We start from the raw sequence: 21,155 nt of genomic DNA, 5'->3' as shown, positions 1-21,155 counted from the left end.
CGATTGGCTAGTATGGCAAAAAGTTACTATGTATGATTGCAAAGTTGTTTGTAGAATATTCACGTCTTTTCCAATGTGTTTTCAATTACATGTGACCTTTTAGAAGTACAAAAAAGTAGAAGACCCCTTGCCTGAAGAATTGGAAAATCATAGCCCTGTGCTTCATGCATATAAGCCACATAGTTCTGCAGCTGGAATCGGGGGAGGTTGTCGTTGACATCCTGAAGAATCAGGTTGACAGCCATGAAGGAGCTTGAGGATGTAGTTTCAGCCTTCACCACTAGGCGGAGTCTTGGAGTGTCCTCAAAATCCAGGCCATTTGAGCTCTGTACCCAGATTTCACCTATGAAAGCACCAATAATGCATTGAAGTAGGTCAACTGACTGCCATTGTTAATAAGAAATATTGTTTAACATCTTTCTGATTATTTTTTGTATGCATTTTGTCAAAATCTTGTCAAAAGTTCCTATCTGACCTGTACTTGAGCTGATGCTGAAGGAACGGTATTTGTTCCCACTGAAGATGGTGTAAGTGATGCCGTCACGGGTGCCGTCAGGGTGCTGAGCCTGAGCCTGGGCGACTGCAGTGCCTGTGGGGAAAAATTCACACAAAAAAACCCTCAATACTCTTCTGCCAAACTCACGTAAATTGATGGATTGGCTTTCAATGCTTCACAAAACTGACTGTGCTTGCGAGTGCTGAAATACAATGCTGCAGTTTTCATCATGCAGTCCATTGCAAAAGTTTTCAACTGCCTCATGCCAGTACTTGGAAATGACAACTGCACAAAGACCAACTTTTAGTGTAGGATTTGTAATAAAAGAGCGACAATGGAGGCCTGTATAGTTTTGCAATGCACTGTTTAACCTGTAAGAAGATACATCACATACAAGATACTTATTTTCAAAGTCAGCATGAAGTGGAATTTTTTTGGAAATGTGTTTTGTTTCTGAGCAAATCAACAAATTAAGTAAAAAAGAATGGTGGGACCAAGTATTATCCATCTGGAATTAACTGGTTCACAAAAAGTTGCATCTCTGTCCCAGTGGGACAATATATAAATATTTCCAGTTCTACCATTTGGTATTATTGCCATCACCTATATTACATTCATATTTAATACATTAATATCTATATTACAAAATTATTTTCTAAAAATGTAACATTATTTTCCCTGGTCATAACTGTGCATGCCCGTGATGACATCAAGCTGAAACGCAAAAATCATTACATTTTAATGAACGATTGCAAAGAATTTGTATTTCTTTTGTGAATAACATTCACTGAATGGTGCACAATACCACCAGCAACATGTATTAAGAAAGTAAAATAGGGTTGATGCTGACTAATGATTTATTTTATAACATGATAATGTCATCATTCCTTTTTCCCATGAAATGGACAGCAAGGAACAATTTCTTGCTTTGTGTAACAATTAAAATCTTCCAGAATAATAGCACACCAAATCTTTTGCTGTAAATTCTCTGCGTACCTTTAGCTGCATTCTCTTGTAAGCTAACATCTCTGGCGTTGCGAGAGAATCGAATGCCCTTGTAATCTTCCTCCTTCACATAGACCATCACCACACCTAGAGAAGACTGAGGAGGGCTGCCTTGGTCCATAGCCTCCACTATGAGGGTGCGTTGGGTTTGCGTGAGGGTCTGCAGCTTCTCTGTGGTCTGGATCTCCCCTGTTAACGAGTTAATAGAAAATCCTCGGACTGGCATAGCAAAGCGGTAAAACACCGACCCATTGGCTCCAAAGTCCTTATCTTCTGCTCTCATTGTGGCCACCACCTGATGCGTGGACACACTACCACTGGACACGTTGATAATCAGTGGGTCCTGGATGAAGAATGGTGCATTGTCGTTGACGTCTAGTATGGTAACGGTTACCTGGGCTGTGGCGTTGCGTGGTGCGGCGGGTGAAAGGTCAATAGCATACACTTGGAAGGTGTAAGAAGCTCTTTTCTCTCTGTCCAGAGGTGCTGTGGTAGTGATCCGCCCCGTGTCTGGATGCACTGTAAATGCACCTTTAGCTTCTTGGCTAAGGAAGTATAAGATCTGCCCATTTTCACCCTCATCCACATCTGTGGCCTTTGCATCCAACACCCCAAAACCTACAGCAGCATCTTCTGAGACTTCGACGGTGTAGCTACTGCTGCCAAACTTGGGGCTGTTGTCGTTTACATCAAGGACTGAGATTTCCACAGTGGCAGTGCTGCTCAGTGAAGGGCTGCCATGATCTTGAACCACCACTTCCAAGGAATAACTGTTCTTCCGCTCTCGGTCCAGAGGTTTTGAAGTAGACAGAGCTCCAGAGGAACCGACAAGTCGAAAGTCACCATCTGGGTCGCCAGCTAGAATGGAAACACACAGACAAAACATTTGTTCATAATCAAGCAGAGTGGGTCTTGTTTTTATAAGAAACAAGTCTGCAATGTGAGCAAAAACAGTAATGTGCCTTGACCGAAGATAATTAAAAAATGCAAATCTGGTTTGTAATCCACTGTAAAAGCTCTTCTTCTACAGATTCCTCTGTACAGAATAAAAAAAAAAAAAAAGTTTTACCAGTGATCTTATAATTCAGTCGTCCGCTCTCTCCGGTGTCCAGGTCTGTGGCTTTGAGGCTGAACAGCTCCACGGGCTCTTGGTTCTCAGGCACTTCCAGACTGTAATGCTGCCGCCCGAAAGCAGGAGCATTATCATTCTCATCCAGCACCGTGATGTGCACTTTAGCCTTGGCAAAGTTAGGGGGTATTCCTCCATCTTTTGCATACACTATCATATTCACAAGATATAAAGAGGGTTATTAAGTTTAGTATAAGTTTTGATAATATTTAGGGGTTCAAGCATGAAATGCTGAAACCCTATTGTAATTGTAAGGATTTGTAAAACGCATCGTGCAGGCCAAACCGTAAGGCCTAGAGACTTGAAACCTGGCCAGATGGTAGGCCTCAATTTGGGGACAACCTATCAGAGTATGACCCCGAATGGCCCATAGGTGGCGCTACAGCAACCAAAAGTTCAAAATTGCTCATAACTCTTAGACCGTTTATCCCAGGATCAAGTGTCTTATATCGTTGGAATCCGTGGCTCAAGGTGGACAAAATGGCTGTCTTCGATTTTGATTTAGGCAGGGAAAATTTTCTGCTATGTCGAATTTTGTCCGAAACCCTACTTTTGCGAACTAGTCCCTGGTTTTTCGCCCGATCGGCTTTAATATAAATTATAATTATCTAAAATGATATTTTATAGTAGCACACAATACTTTTTCAGGCCAGTGTTGTTATTGTTAACTAAAACTAAACTATTAAAAACGTTTCGGTAATTGAAATCATCATTACCATTAAAATAATCAAATAAAATGAAAAATTTTACACAGTTTACAATTTAAACTTTATAAAAACTATTTATTTCAGTTAGTTGCCAAAGCAACATTTTTGAACTTTCGTTTAAGTTAAATTACATTAAATTAAAGCTAAACAGTCAACATAAAAAAAAACCATATAAAATGATAAAAGCACAAAACCAAAAGTAAAATCAAAATATAAAAAATAATTAAAAAATCTTAAATACAATAATAGTATATAAATAATACTAAAATAACACTGTTTCAACCATATTTTGTGCAGATCCTGGCTGTGTTTATGTACCTGTTACAGTGTAGTGGTCCTGAAGTTCCCTATCTAGAACCTGAGTGACAGATATCACACCCGTCTCTGGATTAATTGTGAATCCATCCTCAGTCAGACCACCGTAAATCACTAAGCCATTCGTGCCTGCAACAAAAACAGAAATATATAATCAATAATTCTGATCATAATCGAATACTAGCTGCACAGTAAACACTGCATGCTGCCTACTATCTTTTAGTAAGTGAAACCCTTCAAAGTATTTCAAAGTATACTACATTGTTGCCACATGATCTCACTAGGTTGCATGTGAATGGCTTCCAGTTATGAGCTAAGAGATTGACAATAAATTACATTTACAAAATGTATTATTTAAAAGAGAAATATTTTAACGGTACACTACGTAACTTTTTAAAAGAAAAAACAAAACAGAACAATGGTTATCCTACTGCTCATAAAACATTCACTACTAGGCTTAAGAGACATTCACTACTAGGCTTAAGAGACAGTTTAGATGGACAATATCTTAAGCTGACTAGCTGAAGACATTAAATTCCAGCGCAACAGATAATGCTTTACTATGAACTCTGTTAGAGAGCTACATATGACAATTTATCTGTTCAATAAAATACCTTATTCACCTGTTGAGTAATATAAACTTCATCTCTGCATCGCTTTTACATTTCAAATCCCTCAGTTCTCAACATCTCACGCCAAGCCAGTGTTGATTTTCATTTTATTACGAGCTCAGTCTCTTTTTGCCAGCAAACACTCCTCTGTTCGACATTTTCTTTATAAAAAAATGTGTGAATCCTCAGAGGTTTGAGATTTAACGGGCTCCATGTCAACTTTCTCACTCGTTGTGACAACTAACCTATGCCTCTCCCACACAGTAGCCAGAGCAAATCTTCTCTATTTACGGATATGACGAGACATGCACAGACGGGTAACGCATGTAACGTAATTTCCCGCGAAAACCATCCCACTAGGTCTATAATATAAACACTTATAATAGGCTTACCATAGTGATCAGCTTAAGAAAAAAGCATGTTTTGTTTTTTGTTTTATTCTTTAGAACGACAAAAGCTCTTTTCTCTGCATCTTTGAGTCCTCACCTCATCCCTTACCAAAACCTTGACATATTTGTGGAATTTTTATTTAGAATTTGTGTAAAAATATCTTTTGGCAGTCAGATCAATTATTAGTATGTGTAGTATATAAGAATGCTATTCCAAACACAGCCTGTGACTGGTAACAATCAACCAAAACCTCTTTCCTTTCATTCTGAGTTAGAAGATGTAAAAGAAGTTGTGAACAACCTGATTTGAATTAAAACAGAAGTGCTATGTCAAATGTCAAAATATTCAGGTTCAAACCTTTTCATCTCGGATTTAAGACCGGTTTCATTAGTAGTGGTCCACACAAGTGTTAAGCATGGACTAAAGACACACGGGTGCCAGATTGCGTGCAAAGTTAGCAAGCTTTGGCACGAGCACCTGCTTGCTCAATTAATGCTTCCTGAAAAATGTCTTTACAATCTCTCTTTCATACTCTCTCACTAAACCCAGGAGGCTGAGAATGAGTCCCACATACCCTCCACAGGAAGAGTAAAAAAAAAACCCCACTGCCCTCACTGCAACTCAACATAACTGCTTTAACCAGATGGCAAAGTTTTCAGACACAGGTCATGAATATCTGAAAGGTTGAAATACCCAACAATGCAGGTGATTCTTTTCAATAGTAAAGGAACATTTAACACATGGATTATTGCAGAATAGAACAATTTTTTAAAAATCACTCACCATGATCCCGGTCTGAAGCGGAGACCTTCAGAATGCTTGTTCCGGCTGGCTGGTTCTCTTTGATTTGGGCTTCAAACTCACTGCGTTCAAACCACGGTGCTTCATCATTTACGTCAATTACTTGTATAGACAGAACTTGAGTGGTGGAATGTTGGGGTATCCCATGATCCTCCGCGACAATTGTGAGATTGTAGTTCTCCTGCTCCTCACGATCCAGAGGTTTAAGGATGGAGAGAGAGCCTGGAGAAGAGGAGAAGAGAAAAACATCTGTAGATCTGCTGCACGCTTCACAGCACAGCCTGTGGTTGGAGACGTGTGACTGAGGTCAAAGAGCTGTTCTGTTTTATACCATGCATATTTGTAATATTTAATTATGTACATGCCAGACAATGTCTTAAGCTACCTGAATGTGGCTGGGTAACTTTGATGAGGATAGGAGATAATTCATGACATAAAGTAGCCCACCACAACAAATGATGTGGTGATTACAAATAGAAAAAGTACTGTTTCTGTACAATATTGATGTTATCCAATGGAAATATTATAGTATATAGCATAATACTGATGATACCATAATATTACCACAGAAAAAAAAAAAAAACCAGGGTATTACCCAGGGGGACAAAGTTTGGCCGGTTAGCTTAGGCAGTTAGTCTTTACTGGTGGATACCATAACTATGTGGACGAAAAGGATGTGTCTCCAATGATGGCCATTCACAAGTAGCTGTATAATTAATGATAATATAATATAATATAATATAATATAATATAATATAATATAATATAATATAATATAATATAATATAATATAATATAATATAATATGTTTGCCAGCTGAGAAAATACCACTGAGACTAATAAGGATGCTAGCTAGCTCTAAGTATATTAGTCATAATTCATCTTTGCTGGTCCTTTTTTTTTTACATAAATTTGTTCATAGAACAACATAGAAGTCAAACACAATATCCGCTCCAGTCTGACATAAATTTTAGTTTTATTCATCCTCTGTTTTTCTCCTCAGTTTAGCTCCTGCACTCTCTATAAGGAATTTGAGAATTAAGTTTTTTGCTGACTTGCTGGTATGAAGACCAGGGAAGAAATTTGTTGTCATGGATCCATTTTTGATCCTTTCCAGTTATACCTCTCTGCACTGCTGTCATCAGCAAGACCCCGAGCGAGGGTCACCCAGGATAAACACACCCCTGTGGTTGATATGGCAGCCTGACTGTTTGCTGACTGCGAAATATTATTGTGTGTTTGTGAGAAGTCTGTGTGCGGCCTCTTTTTTTTATTTATAGTCCACCTAACACACTCTAGCTTTAAACACATCATTGAGATGTTTGAGCTGGCTTCTGCTTCTGGATACGGTAGCTCTGGTTTTGTGCTTAACGTCCATCTCTAGACCTCTTTCTTAAAGAGTCCAAACAGTGTGAAGACTTTCTGCTTAGTGTCTGGTTAATATCAGCAGTGACTTTATTGTGCGCTTTAACCCAACTTTAATATATAGTATACAGTATATACAATATGCCTGATTTAGAACAGAAAGTAAACACTAGCCTACACCATAAACCATCTGACAATAATGGAAGGGAAATCATCTACAGATGTTCAGTCGATTAGGTGATTTTGTCAATTTAATCCAATTTTGCGTGAGCTGTAAATGGTCATATTCTGGGAGGTTGAGAGGAATTTCAAACTAACACATGCATATTTCCAACGCCAAATCAAAGAGTGTGCGGTCAATGGGCCAAAATAGAACTGTGCTCCCACGAATAAACCCTTCAAGAAACTGATCTGTTCTGCTAAATTGCTTCTGGCTTTGAGCGAATGAGAGAGAAGTAATGATTCTTACCACTGTTCGGGCTGAGGCCGAACCGTCCTGCTGTGTTTCCTGACTGGACCCTGTAGGATACTCTGCCGTTTTCACCCTGATCTGCATCCCGGGCCATGACGTAAAGCAGCACAAAGCCCACCGGCTGATCCTCCATCACACTAACAGCAGTCGGGGAGCTGAAGATCGGAGGATTGTCGTTCTCATCAGTGACGAAAACTCGTGCCGTCACCGAGCCCCAGAGTCTCTGATTGGGGTCCGAGGCTGAATCCGTGGCATGGACCACCAGGAACAGGCTGGAGGTCTCCTCATGGTCTAGCTCTCGACCCAGTTTCAAGACTCCTGTGACAGGATCTAGACTGAAGAGATCTGGGTTGTCAGGCCACCGCTGTTGGATAGAATAACGTACCTCACTGTTGGGGCCACTACCATCTTTATCAGTAGCTTGGAAGGTATAAATGGAGGAACCGGTTTGTATGTTCTCAGGAATAACAATAGTGACAGGATCTTCTGGAAACTGTGGTGCGTGGTCATTACTATCCTGCACATTGATTTCCAGCTGAACCATGTGAGTGTTTGGATAGGCATTGGAGAAATCATCCACCTCGATCTGTAGAGTATACCGGGACCCTTTTTCATAGTCCAGCTCTCTAGCCAAGTAAACATCTCCTGTCAAACGGTCAACCATAAAGGTTCCTTCATGATCTGTGCCTCCCACTACCAGGTAGGTCACCTGACCGTTTGAATTCACTTCATGTTGGTCATGTGCTTTAACTGAGCCAATAACAGAGCCTGGCTTGGCACCCTCCACTGAGTTGAGGGTCATCGATAGGGTGTTGGGCTTTGGAGGAGTCCTTGTGGAGCCAATGACCTACAGATTGGGAACACAATGAATTTAGAAGATGTAATGTAAAATGTAAAAACAGAGGATTATTTGTCATCATTAGCCATATATACAGTATTCCACAATTTACAACGCATAGGTGTGTTCTCATTGTTTTAGATGTCAACAGAGTGCACAATACTGAACTAATAAGATGGAATGAACCTGCCTGCCATTTCCCATGTCTTTGAAGTACAGTAGAGCTGGAAAATGTTTGACAGGGGAAGCCTTTCATACTAATATCCCCATGAAAAAAAAAAACAGTACACACATACCAGATCACAGGAAGGAAAGCAACAGAAGGATTGACGTTGATCCATTTCTGGGCTCTCTCTTATGTGCAAAGTACACTGGACTTTCAAAATGAAGATGGTATTACTGATGGTATGTAAAATATTATCTCGAGATTGCTCTGGTGCAAAGTTCTGTGGTGCGAGCGTATCGGCGTTAGCGCTACCGTGTTAGGGGACCCAAGTTTGCAGCTTTCTGTTTGATCATGGGGAACCACAGCTGGGCCTCATCAGAGCCATCTGGGAACACTTGATTCAAAGGTGCATTCTCCCCCGTCTCTCTCTCACTCCATCTCTCCCTTACTCTCATCTTCCTCATACAAACAGGGAGTACAGAAATTGCATGCAACCGCACACTCTACAATTAGCCTCCAATTCCCTTTTTGAAATCACATCTGTAAAAGCACTAAAGATATTTCGCAACAAAAAAGAACCAGCAAGAATAATTTTGCAGAGAATAAACTCTTTAGAATCCGGATTCTTTTACATGGGAATGAAAAGCCATGGAAATTATCCTATTGTCAAAGATATAGTTTGACATGTCTGTTTCACGCAGTTCCATGCTAAACATTGGGATTAATACATGGTTTTCTGTTACAGTACGTTCCTCTGGAGCAGGAAGTAATCCTGGGAGTTTTGAGGTGTTTGTGTAGAAAGGAGCTGGCCTCCAGGTCACAACTCATTTCCCTTCTTGAATATTGATACCACAGCTCAGGGGACTGTGAGCATGATGATAGTTTGGAACAGTCAAAGGCGCTGTTTCTGAACTCCCTGAAAATGCCTCGATTGTAGTCTTGAGTTTTCTTCTGGGAACGTACACGTCACAATGTTCATCATTTAAATAATTCCTGCCCAAGGCATATGCAAAAAGGGACGAGGCCTGGTTGAATTGCATTAGTAGTGTGTTATGGTAAGGGGCGTGACATTTCCGACACACGCTTTAACTGTTGACCAATCACAACACATTGGTCCAACCGACCAATCAGAGAACATTGCGCTTTTTTGAAGGAGGGGCTTCATAGAGACAGAAACTAAAAAGGGGTGCATTTCCCGTACAACGACGTAACTCGCTGCTTCGTGCATCATTGAAGAAATCAACTAGCTATTCACGACTGTTTCCCTAAACCGTATTGTTGCAAATTTGTCATTCAACCATGTTGGTAAATGATGTCACACAGGTAGTGGAGTAATAACTTATAGTGAATCCGTTAGAGATCGAATTAATGCTAGATTTTTTGCTATAAATTACAGACATGGCATAGGCTCATAGGCATCACAGGCTTGTTCTTGTGTACTAGAGCGCGTATGCACTCTTTAAAAAGTGCTCTTGAGAAACTAAAAGACATAATTGACATTTGTATTTGAAACAAAAGATATAGATTTTACTGAATGTCAGCTTGCTTATTTTGCTCAAGATAAGGATTTATTAAGTCCACATGTCATGCAAACAAGAAACTATGCTCTTAACCACAGCCCGAGAGCTGTTGTTCCAACCACACAACGATGCTGTTTGCGAATGTTCGTTGGAACTATGGTTTCGGGAAACACCATCTCATTGAACTATTCTGATAATGACGGAACTTGCGAACATAGTTGGCAAATTATGCTTTCGGGAAACGCTCCCCAGAGAAACAATGTAAAATATGTAAAATATGTGAAAGTTTTTTGAACATTCAATCATGAAAACCTTGTTCTAGTAGACTCCAAAAACAAAATTAAGACTTTGTTAAAGGGCATAATATGGCCTCTTTAATACGTCGGCAGATTAACTAAATAAAAAATGATTAAGGGTAGACTTATGACTTGATCCAGTAAGCAACCACCTAAAAAATTATATTTTCGATATAAAAAAAAAAAAAAAAAAAAGTCTCACCTGTACAAGTAAGGCAGTTGAAGAGCTCTGAGATGGAGCTCCACGGTCCGAGGCAGTGACAGTGAAGTCGTACTCTGCCTTTTCAGCCCTCCTCAGGGGGGAAGAGGAGCGCAGCTCTCCGGTATTTGGGTTCAAGGAGAAACGTTCTGCTCTGGAGCCTTTAAAAGCAAGGACAAATGGAAGCATAAATATAGACAAATATGGTAGTATAATTAGCTGTACAATACATCATATTGGGCACAAAGATAACTGAGGACATCTGTTTACGTTTAACAGTTTTAACATTTTGCATAAACATCCTCTGGCAATAATAATACCCAACACATAGGAAATATTCTAGACTCTTGTTTACCTGATAATGAGTAGAAAATAGTGCCATTCTCTCCCTCATCTGGGTCTTTGGCGTGAAGAGTTCCTAATAAAGAACCGGCAGGAAGACCCTCCTGAACCTGGAAAACATCAAGCAAGTTTTTAAACAGCACAGTCTGGCTGCTTATACTTGATACAAACAACTTCAAGAGTGGGAATGTATCCAAGGTCACATAAACAATTTTTGAAAGATATTATGTACAGACGTAATGACGTTTTTATGATGTGTAAACTGCTTTAATAAACACAAGCACCTATGTTATGACACTGACTTAAGGCTTTGAATATAGTCTGTGCCAGTCTGTTTCTTGCCTGAATGAGAATCTCCCTGCCAGGCTGTGTGTGGCTGAACGCTGGCGCGTTGTCGTTCTCATCCAGCACGGTTATATGGGCTGTTCCGGTGGCGCTACGTGGAGGTGTACCACTGTCCTGTACCACCACAATGAGCTGATAACTGGACTGGTGCTCACGATCCAAAGCTGCCCTGGTACTGATTTCACCTACACATGAAATTTGGGAGTTAGTCAGAATACTCTGCAATTGATTTTCAGTGGGATTGTTAAGTAAAACTAAACCTATTATCTATTAAAACTAAAATCGTAATCGTATAAATTGAATTAAAGCTGAAAAAAAATAAAACATAAATATTAGATGAAAAACTTAAACTTAAAAACTGATATACAATTTGAAAAGTTAACTGAACAACTGAAATGAAATAAAAACTGATTTAAAAACAAATTAAATTTAATTAGAAATACAAAAAAAAAAAAAAAAATCACACAACAAAATTAATTACACTAAAATTATATTAAAATATACATACTTAATACAAAATATAAAAAATGTATTCAAAATATTCATGAATTCATAAACACACAGCAAATTTTTCAAAAGTTTATGGTCAAAAGTTAGAGTATATAGTCTACAACAGGGATTTTCAACCAGACCCAGAAGGTTCTAATGAGTCCACAAAAAAACTTCAGGGAAAATTAATGTTAAAAAAAAAAAAAAAAAAAAAAAAAAAAAAAAATTATATATATATATATATCATTATATAATAACTTAATAAATAACTTAATTAAAAACATTACTGTTTCTTTCTGCTTTCTAAAAAAAGAAAATGTTTCCGTTGGAAATGACTGAGATGAGATTAATCCTAATCCTAATTATTTTAGTCTACTGATAGCCATAGTTGTGTTTTTTTCTTTAGAGCTGTATACATTTAACAGTACATTAATATACAGTTATGTACATTACACCAACAGTAATGGTGGGTAGAATTTTTTTTATTAAAAAATATTTTTCCAATTTTCGCCCCTATTTTTCACAATATAAATGGGTCTTTATACATGCCTTTTTAATACAAAATATTTGGCATCAAAAAGTTTGAAAGACCCTCATCTAGAAAATTTCTTAAATGTGTAAATGTCAAATGACATTGAAGGGTCAGAATTGTATTCCAACTCACCAGTCTGTGAATTGATTTGGAAGTATCGGTCCGTGTGAAGTAGTCTGTATGTAAGACGGCTGTTAAGACCCGCATCGCGGTCGGTAGCAGACACCCTCCCAAAACCAGTTCCTGCAGGCAAGTTCTCTCTCACTGCCAAGAACACCCTCTCCTGAGAGAAACGAGGAGAGTTATCATTTTCATCCGTCACAGAAACTCTGACCGTCGCGCTGCCGGTCTTCCCCATCTGCCCGCTTCCAGACGTGGCCAGCACAGTTAGCAGGTAGATATCCTTGGCCTCTCGATCCAAAGCGCTCTTAACAAACAGCCAACCACTGTCCGGGGCGATCCCAAATCCTGCTGCGTCCCCATCAGGCCGGAGTCTGTAAGCCAGTGTGGAAGATGGCGTGGAACCTCTGGACGACCCTCCATTTCCATTGGGATCTCTATTGAGTGCCCGGACCTGTAAGAAGTTTGTGTTGAGTGGTGAATTCTCCTTCAGCTCCACGCGGTAGGTCATCGTGTCAAACACGGGACCCTGGTCGTTCTCCGCCTGGATGTGGACCACCAGGCTGAACGTAGCACTAAGCTGAGGCACGCCGCTGTCTTTTGCAATCACTTGGAGGTCATAGCGAGGAACGCTGTCGTACGACAGACTCCCAATTAGTCGGATCTCCCCACTGCTGCGCTCCACGCCAAAAGTGCGCTGCCCTCCGGCCGTCATCAGGTCAAAGCTCAGCTGTCCATTAGGGCCTGAGTCGCGGTCCTCAGCCTGCACGCGGTACACAACAGTACCCATTTTCGTGGCTTCTAGTAGGAGCAGAGACTCAGAGGATGATGGGAAAAATATGGGAGCGTTATCATTCACATCTGCTACGGTGACCCGAACACGCGTCTCTCCAAAAGCTGGAGGGGAACCGCTGCGCGCTTGAATTTCCAAGTCGAAAAAGGGACGTGACTCATGGTCCAGAGGTAGGCTTGTTCTAAGTGCTCCAGTTTCCGGATCTACCATGAAATAACCATCTGGATCCCCAGCAGAGATAGTGTAGGTGACGTCCTTAGAGACTCCTGGAGTGAGAGAGTGATGGGTGAAGCAGTGATTTAATCTAAAGCGACTTTGTAAATTCATTACAAGGACAATGTTCTTATGGAATTATTGGTAATGATTCATGGATCATCTATTCAGACCCTACAAACCCAGATCTTTAACTATTACACTACTCTATGAAAATGAAAATAGGGAAATACAATTAATGAAAGGTACAGACTAGGGATGCACAACATATACAGTACACTAGCATTCAAAACATTGGGGTTGGTCTCTTTTGCTTAATGAGGCTGCATTTATTTGATCAAAAATATAGTAAAAATGTATTTCTATGTAATGTATTCCTGTGATTTTCAGCATCATTACTCCAGTCGTCAGTGTCACATGGTTTGCAGCTCAAAAAATATTTCTTACTAATGTCAAGGTTGAAAACAGTTACTTTTGTGGAACCAGGTTTCTTTGATGAATAGAAAGTCAAGTATTTACTGTCACTTTGAATATTATTCCACATTAATAATTTAATGTGGAATAATATATATATATATATTTTTGAATGGTAGTGTAGTACTATATTGGTTGTTAGATGCTATAAGACATTTATTTATTTATCAGATTATACTGGACATATCAGATTGTACTGTTAATTGAACATGCAAATTTTCCATATTTTCACATTCCCCCAATTATTACGTTAGGAAGATTCCATTATCGAACACTCACTTAAAGTTAATCTTTAAAATGTTATTAATTTAATTAAATGTGTCTTTATCATATCTCAGAATGAATATAAATTTTTCATACTGTACATTATAATGACGTGATGCCTAAATTCACTTATGTTTTATTTTTTGTATTTTACTTTACCATTTATTTAAACAAAATAGTATCACATTTTAATATTGGTCATTTATCAGTTATTTGCCATAACATGAAAATAATTTCCGTATCAGCCAGAACTGTGATATCAGTGCATCCCCTAGTACAGACAGGTACTTCTTATAGAATCCCCCATTATTTTTCATTAAACATCCCAACGAAATGCCTGTGCTATCAGAAAATATACATCAACAAATAATAATTTCCAGCAACATGAGGTAGAGTGGAATCTGTGATGGATGTGACTGTTTAATGAGGTTCACGCAGCAGCTGCTGCTCTATTTGCACAACTGGCTCAGCGAGAGTGAAAATATTCCCGATCAGGCTTTTCCGCACCCTTGACTGTCTCACAGACACCAGTTCATGGTTCAGAGAGCCAAAGCACTGAGGTTAGCAGAGCTATGCGAAAGCATGCAGCAGCACATGGCTACTTATTTTAGATGGAACATGGAAAATGCTGAAACTAACCATTCCTGCCGCTGGCTCTCACTACGCCAACCTCGGTTCCCCGGAGCACGTCCTCAGATACGGTGAAGAAGTACTGCGCTTGCTCGAACACTGGGGGTGCTACTGAGCCAGCTACAACGCTGATGTTCACTCTGGCGTTGACAGGTGCTGTGAGACCGCCTCCGTCCCGTGCTGTGATCACCATAGTGATGACGGAGTTGGCCTTTCCATGCAGAGAGCGTGACAGAGAGATCACACCTAACAGCGAAAAAATGCAGTGAGAACAGAATAAAACGAGATATAGGCTATGATCAGCCCTGAAGATTGTGAATATGAAATATAACGATATGGATGAGCAAGTTCATTCAGCCAATCTGACAAGCGATTACTGGAATTAACAACAGGTTGTGGATACTGAAAAGGCCCAAAACTTTTACGGGAATTCTCAAAAATCACCTAAAAATCACATTAAAAGTAAGAATACACCACAAAAGAATAGAAAAAAAATTATAATTTGTTTTCCACACAAGGAAGAAAGTCATACATTGAAAATCATGTTATTCAAAGTCATTGAGAATTGGTTGAATCAGGCCCGGAGTGGGTAATCGGGAGAATCGGGAGAATTCCCGGTGGGCCGCTTCACTTTTGGGCCGGTCGAGGATTTTTTGTTTTGTTTTGTTTTTTTCACATTTCAATGTCACGTTAGTTACATTAGGCTACACACGTTCCGCATTCTGACACCGCAGCGCGCAGCCTCTGCATGGGTTGTACCATGTGAGGGAGTTCTCCCCTCCCCTCCTATAGAGTTGGTTGGGTCCATAGCCCGTCTTTTCCAAAACGTTTTCTCAGGTAGGCTACCGCGGCACCGCCGGCGCCTACCGATAGCTGGGCCGGCCCTACAGTACGGTACGCGTCAGGGAGGATGGATGGGAGGAAGAGGCCAGGAGGTATGGAAGCTTTGTTTCCGCCACAGAATAAAACATTTTAAAAGATAATTGCGACTTTTTATCTCACAATTGCGAGTTTACATCTCGCAATTCTGACTTTATTTCTCAGAATTGCGAGATATAAAGTCAGAATTGCGTGAAATAAAGTCGCAATTGCGTGTTATAAAGTCAGAATTGCGTGAAATAAAGTCGATATAGAGTCATAATTGTGTGATATAAAGTCGCAATTGCGTGTTATAAAGTCAGAACTGCAAGATAGGCTATAGAGTCAGAATTGTGTGATATAAAGTCGTAATTGCGTGTTATAAAGTCAGAATTGCGAAATATAAAGTCAGAATTGCGAAATATAAAGTCAGAATTGTGTGAAATAAAGTCGCAATTGCTTAAAGTCTAAGTGAATTATTATTTAACCTTTAAGCTACATTATTTGTTAACCCATGGTATTAATACAAACTACATTAATTGCTAATTTGGAATTCCACCATGGAAAAAGTGGGCCGGTCTTGGGCCTGAAACTCCCGGGCTGAAAAGTGGCCCCACTCCGGCCCTGGGTTGAATTATTCCTTTAAAATCAATTTAATTTCATATATTACATTTAACAATAATAATAATAATATAGAATATTATATACATTGTATATTTATATATACCATATATAAATATTGAATTAAATTTATATTAAAGGAATAATTCAACCAATTAAAATATAATATATATATTTATATATTCATTTAATTAATTATAATTAATTTTATTGACCTACCTGTGTCCTTGTTGAGGGTAAAGAAATTGGATCCTCCACCAGGGACAGTGTGATATGTCACTTTACCATTTGCACCAGCATCTGAGTCGTGGGCCGTTACCCTGACAACGGAGGTCCCGGGTGTGCTTTGTGCGCTCAAGCTGACGGCATAGTTCACCGGGTAGAATGTAGGTCTGTTGTCATTAATGTCCACCAGTGACACCTTCACATAGGCGGAGGACGCAAGGCCTCCCTGCAGGGAAAATATCATTTTAAATTACTGTCACACTTCTATTGAATCAATCTTGATGATTTCTTGTGTGTAATAATGCAGAATAATACTTCGCAGTGGGATATAATTGCCTTTCCAGGTTAAGAGAGGCCAGTGAGCTAGTATGTGCTGCAGTCGGCCTGCTCGCTCTCTTCACAAGGAGCATTTTATGGCTGCATTAATAATTGAAATGGGAAACAAAAAGGACCACTGCTGTAAGCTTATAAAGGGAAATGGTGTGAGTGTGTGTGTGTGTATGTCCAGAAATGTGCCCCTGAGACACTGCGGTTTATTGCCTTTTCATTTAGAGAACTCATGACTGTTGTTACTGGCAACTGAGAGAGAAAGAACTGAGTGACTGGGCATCTAGGTGCTACACAACAGAACTAATGGTCTTTTTTTAATCAGACTTTATGCTTCTGCATTGAGTTTTAAAGGGTTTTCAACTCTTAAAGCTGCAGTGTATAATTCCAAATGGATCAGGTTTCTCCAAACAGTTAAAAAGCATATTAAATGTATTAATGACCAGCATTTTTCCAAGTGGTCTCACATTTTTGGACACTAACATACAATGTGGGTCTTAAAAGAATATTGCGGGTTGAGGTTTAGTTTAATCGACAGTACTTGTGGCATAATGTTGAATACCACAAAAATTATTGAATACTTTTAAATGACTTGTCCCTCCTTTTCTTAAAAAAAAAAAAGAAGTAAAATCATGGGCTACAATGAGACCAGTGTTATTTTAGTATCATTTATAGTATTTATTAATATATTATTTTAGAATTTTAGTTTTCATTTAAGTTTTACATTTTACATTTACATTTATTCATTTAGCTGACGCTTTTATCCAAAGCGACTTACAATTGCTAATTATGTCAGAGGTCGCACGCCTCTGGAGCAACTAGGGGTTAAGTGTCTTGCTCAGGGACACATTGGTGTCTCACAGTGGATTCGAACCCTGGTCTCTCACACCAAAGGCATGTGTCTTATCCACTGCGCCACACCACCCCTTTTAGTTCAGTAATTTAAGCACTTTTTTAAAGTTTTAGTTTTTAAAGTTTTTCATCTAATATACATATATACATACATACATATATATACATACATATATATATAGTGGTGGTCAGAGTTAATGGCACCCCTGGTAAATATGAAAAAAATGGCTGTAAAAAAGTAAATTTGCATTGTTTATCCTTTTGATCTTTCATTCAAAAAAATTCGCAAAAATCAAACCTTTCATTGAAGTAAAATAATTGAAAGTGGGGGGTAAATCACATTATAAAATAAATGTTTTTCTCCAAAACACGTCGGCCACAATTATTGTTTTCTTCTATAATGCCTGATGAGTTTGGAGAACACCTGCCAAGAGATCAGAGACCATTCTTCCAAACAGAATCTCTCCAGATCCTTCAGATTCACAAGTTCATGTTGGTGCTTCTTCTCTTCAGTTCACCCTACTCATTTTCTATAGGGTTCAGTTTAGGGGACTGGGACGGTCATGGCAGAAGCTTCATTTTGTGCTCAGTTACCCATTTTTGTGTTGATTTTGATGTTTGTTTTGGACCGCTGTCCTGATGGAAGATCCAACCACGGCCCATTATAAGATTTCTAGCAGAGGCAGACAGGTTTTGATTTTTTATCTGTTGGTATTTGCTAGAATCCATAATACCATGTATCTGAACAAGAAGTCCAGGACCTCCAGCAAAAAGATCCAGCAGTATATTTAACCGTAGGCATGGGGTACTTTTTATCCCTGTTTGCACCAAACACATCTGGTGGGTTTGCTGCCAAAAATCCCTTTTTTTGTTTCATCTGACCACAGAATCCGGTCCCTTTTGAAGATCCAGTCGTGTCTGAAAACTGAATATGCTGGAGTTTATTTTTGGAGGAGTGAGGAGGATTTTTCTTAAAACCCTCCCAAACAACATGTGGGGATGTAGGGGTTGTTTGATAATTTTTTTTAGGCTTTCTGACCCCAAGACTCAACTAATCTCTGCAATTCTCCATCTATGATCCTTGGAGAGTCTTTGGCCACTCAAACTTTCCTACTCACCGTCCATTAACACAATATAGACACACGTCCTCTTCCTGGCAGATTCGTAACATCTTTAGTTGATTGGAACTTCTTAATTATTGCTCTGATGGTCAAAATGGGGATTTTCAATTCTTTAGCTATTTTCTTACAGTCTATTGTGTGATGCTCAACAATCTTTTGCTGCACATCAGAACTATATTCTTTGGTTTTACTCATTGTGATATATGATTAAGGGAATTTGGCCTTTGTGTTTCCTCATATTTAAACTCCTGTGAAACAAGAAGTCATAGCTGGACAATTTCATGTTCCTAATCACCCTGGTGTGCTAAATAAAGGTAAATATTAATGAGAATATACTTCAGAGATATTTTACTCATAAAAAATTCTAGGGGTGCCAATAATTGTGGCCAACGTGTTTTGGAGAAAAACATTTATTTCATAATGTGATTTACCCCCCAATTTCAATTATTTTACTTCAATGAAAGGTTAGATTTTTGCCAATTTTTTGAATGAAAGATCAAAAGGATAAACAAAGCAGGTTTATTTTTTTACAACCATTTTTGATCATATTTACCAGGGGTGCCATTAATTCTGACCACCACTGTATATATATATATATATATATATATAACCTTTTGGTTATATATAAAGGTAAGCTTTCTAACCATTTTACAATATAACAACTAAATGAGAACATTGAGAACATGAGAACAGCTTCACAGCTCAAATGAGAAAAGTTTTAAATGAATGTGTTTTCATAAAATTATAAGCTTCAAACTTCTGGCCTTCTAATTCCCTCACCCCATCCGTTGCAGTGACAGTGAAGTCGAAACTGTCTGATCCTTCGTCTCGATCCAAAGCCACACTGGTGCAGATCTGTCCAGTCTCCTTATTGATGCTGAACTGACTGGGTGGAGCACTAGCAGGCCCGGATCCAATCGAGTACGTGATGGCCCCAAATGACCCACCATCTGCATCATCTGCTTTTACCTGTGGAGCACAAACAAAGAGAACGTTGTCAGAATTATAGTCGACTGATGTCATAAACCCTAGTCTTCACAGAGAGCAAGCAGAACAAGATTCAGAGGTCTTAATATGTTTTCATTAAAATAATTAATCAATAAATGCTGCGACTTCGGTATAGCCCCGTTAAATAACCAAGACACTCCAGACATAAATCCTCATCCCTTTCTAATTTCTTTCTCTCTGTCCTCTAGCTGATTGTACCATGGATTTACTGCCAGCTGGTCTGTTCTTGGCCGCACCTGTCTCATCAATCTCTCACAGTGGAGTGGGAAAACAGAAAGAGAAGGAGAAAAGCGTCTCTTCTCTACGATTCACATTCCCTGCCCTTGAATGCTTGGGTAAAAGTCTATGGAAAGAGGGCCACTGTTGCTGAGAGATGGAGACTCTAAGAAGTGATGAGGTGGAGATAACTGGTTGAAGCTATTGGGCTTCGCCATAGGTGGAAAAATCTGGCCTTGAGTTCAGGAGGGGCTTTAGCCAATTTATGGCAACGTTAATGTGAGGACAGAAGCGTAGATTCATCAAATGCATCCCATATGCAGCCATGCATTACTGAAAACACTGTTTTCATGAGGGGCAAATGTTACTGAGAGAATTTGGGATATTCTCAGGAGAATTCAGGAACTGTTACAGCAGTTGCTGAAGGCTAGGAAAGGGAAAATGTCTTGGATCTCTCTCCTCTATGCTTCTACAAATCATAAAAGCCTTTGTTTGTCTGGGCATCCTGCCCTCTCTGTGCGCTAGTTTCTGCACTGCACCTCAATGATATGTTGGTGATATGACCAACTTAGAAAGCAATCGGAAAATGTGTAAGAGACGGTCTGGATCGGGACAAACACAATCTTTTGGATGCAAAAGGAGGAGTCAGGATTGATTACACTACCAAAGTTTGGGGCAAGTAAGAAATTTCTTTTCTTTTTTTAATTAACTTTTTTATTCAGCAAGGAGGCAATAAATTGTCAGAAGTGACATTAAAGACTTTTTCACTGTTACAAAAGATTTATATTTCAAATAAATGCTGTTCTGTCTATTCATTAAGACATTTTATGTACACTCTTTTTTTACATTGCGTGTGCAAGCTTGATTCTTAAAGCTTGATTTTTCCCTTAAAACAAGGAAAAGCATTTAACTGAAGACTGTCCATTAGCTGGAAAGACAAACTTGTGAAAACCCATGTAATTTTTGAATCAGATGAGGTCAAGTTCATACTAACTAATGACCTGGAAATATCAGGAAAAATCTGTTTCAGTTGATGTTTTCCTACCAAAACCTACTCCAACAGTTCATATATAATCATTAAGAAGATATTAAGTAAAGGATAATATACAGTACGCTGGTCATTATCGCAAAATATAAACCCAGACAGGGGGATCAGGAGACTCGTATCACACTGAAGAGGTTTATTTTGTGATAATGACCGGCTAACTGTGTGTAATCCTACTTATTACACAGCTACTTATCAAATACTGCAAGTAAATAAATAGAATGAAATACATTTCAATATGACATTATTTCATTATGTAGAAGGTAAGACTAGGCCTACAGAATGAACATGGTAAAATAGATAATTATACAGTTTAATGGTCATTACAAAAAATAATTTACTGCAGAAAACTGCAGCAATTGATCTCTCA

General features: G+C 39.0%; 1 protein-coding gene across 1 annotated transcript in view; it reads right to left on the bottom strand.

Moving 5' to 3' along the window:
* dchs1b (dachsous cadherin-related 1b) overlaps window positions 1-21,155 on the bottom strand; it is a 97,402-nt gene that overhangs the window by 6,091 nt on the left and 70,156 nt on the right. Inside the window, exons 3-16 of the mRNA XM_079862029.1 lie at window positions 19,297-19,485; window positions 16,211-16,442; window positions 14,522-14,758; window positions 12,151-13,197; window positions 10,995-11,182; window positions 10,666-10,762; window positions 10,314-10,471; window positions 7,289-8,138; window positions 5,437-5,676; window positions 3,656-3,781; window positions 2,571-2,780; window positions 1,493-2,359; window positions 476-589; window positions 132-343 (exon numbers count right to left, since the gene is read on the bottom strand). Of these exons, the coding sequence (XP_079718155.1) occupies window positions 132-343; window positions 476-589; window positions 1,493-2,359; window positions 2,571-2,780; window positions 3,656-3,781; window positions 5,437-5,676; window positions 7,289-8,138; window positions 10,314-10,471; window positions 10,666-10,762; window positions 10,995-11,182; window positions 12,151-13,197; window positions 14,522-14,758; window positions 16,211-16,442; window positions 19,297-19,485 (4,767 nt within the window). The remainder of the gene's footprint in view (window positions 1-131; window positions 344-475; window positions 590-1,492; window positions 2,360-2,570; window positions 2,781-3,655; window positions 3,782-5,436; window positions 5,677-7,288; window positions 8,139-10,313; window positions 10,472-10,665; window positions 10,763-10,994; window positions 11,183-12,150; window positions 13,198-14,521; window positions 14,759-16,210; window positions 16,443-19,296; window positions 19,486-21,155) is intronic.

The sequence above is a fragment of the Squalius cephalus genome, assembly GCF_949319135.1.
Source record: "Squalius cephalus genome assembly, chromosome: 24".
NCBI lineage: Eukaryota > Metazoa > Chordata > Actinopteri > Cypriniformes > Leuciscidae > Squalius > Squalius cephalus.
This window is presented reverse-complemented; position numbering and strand designations above follow the sequence as displayed.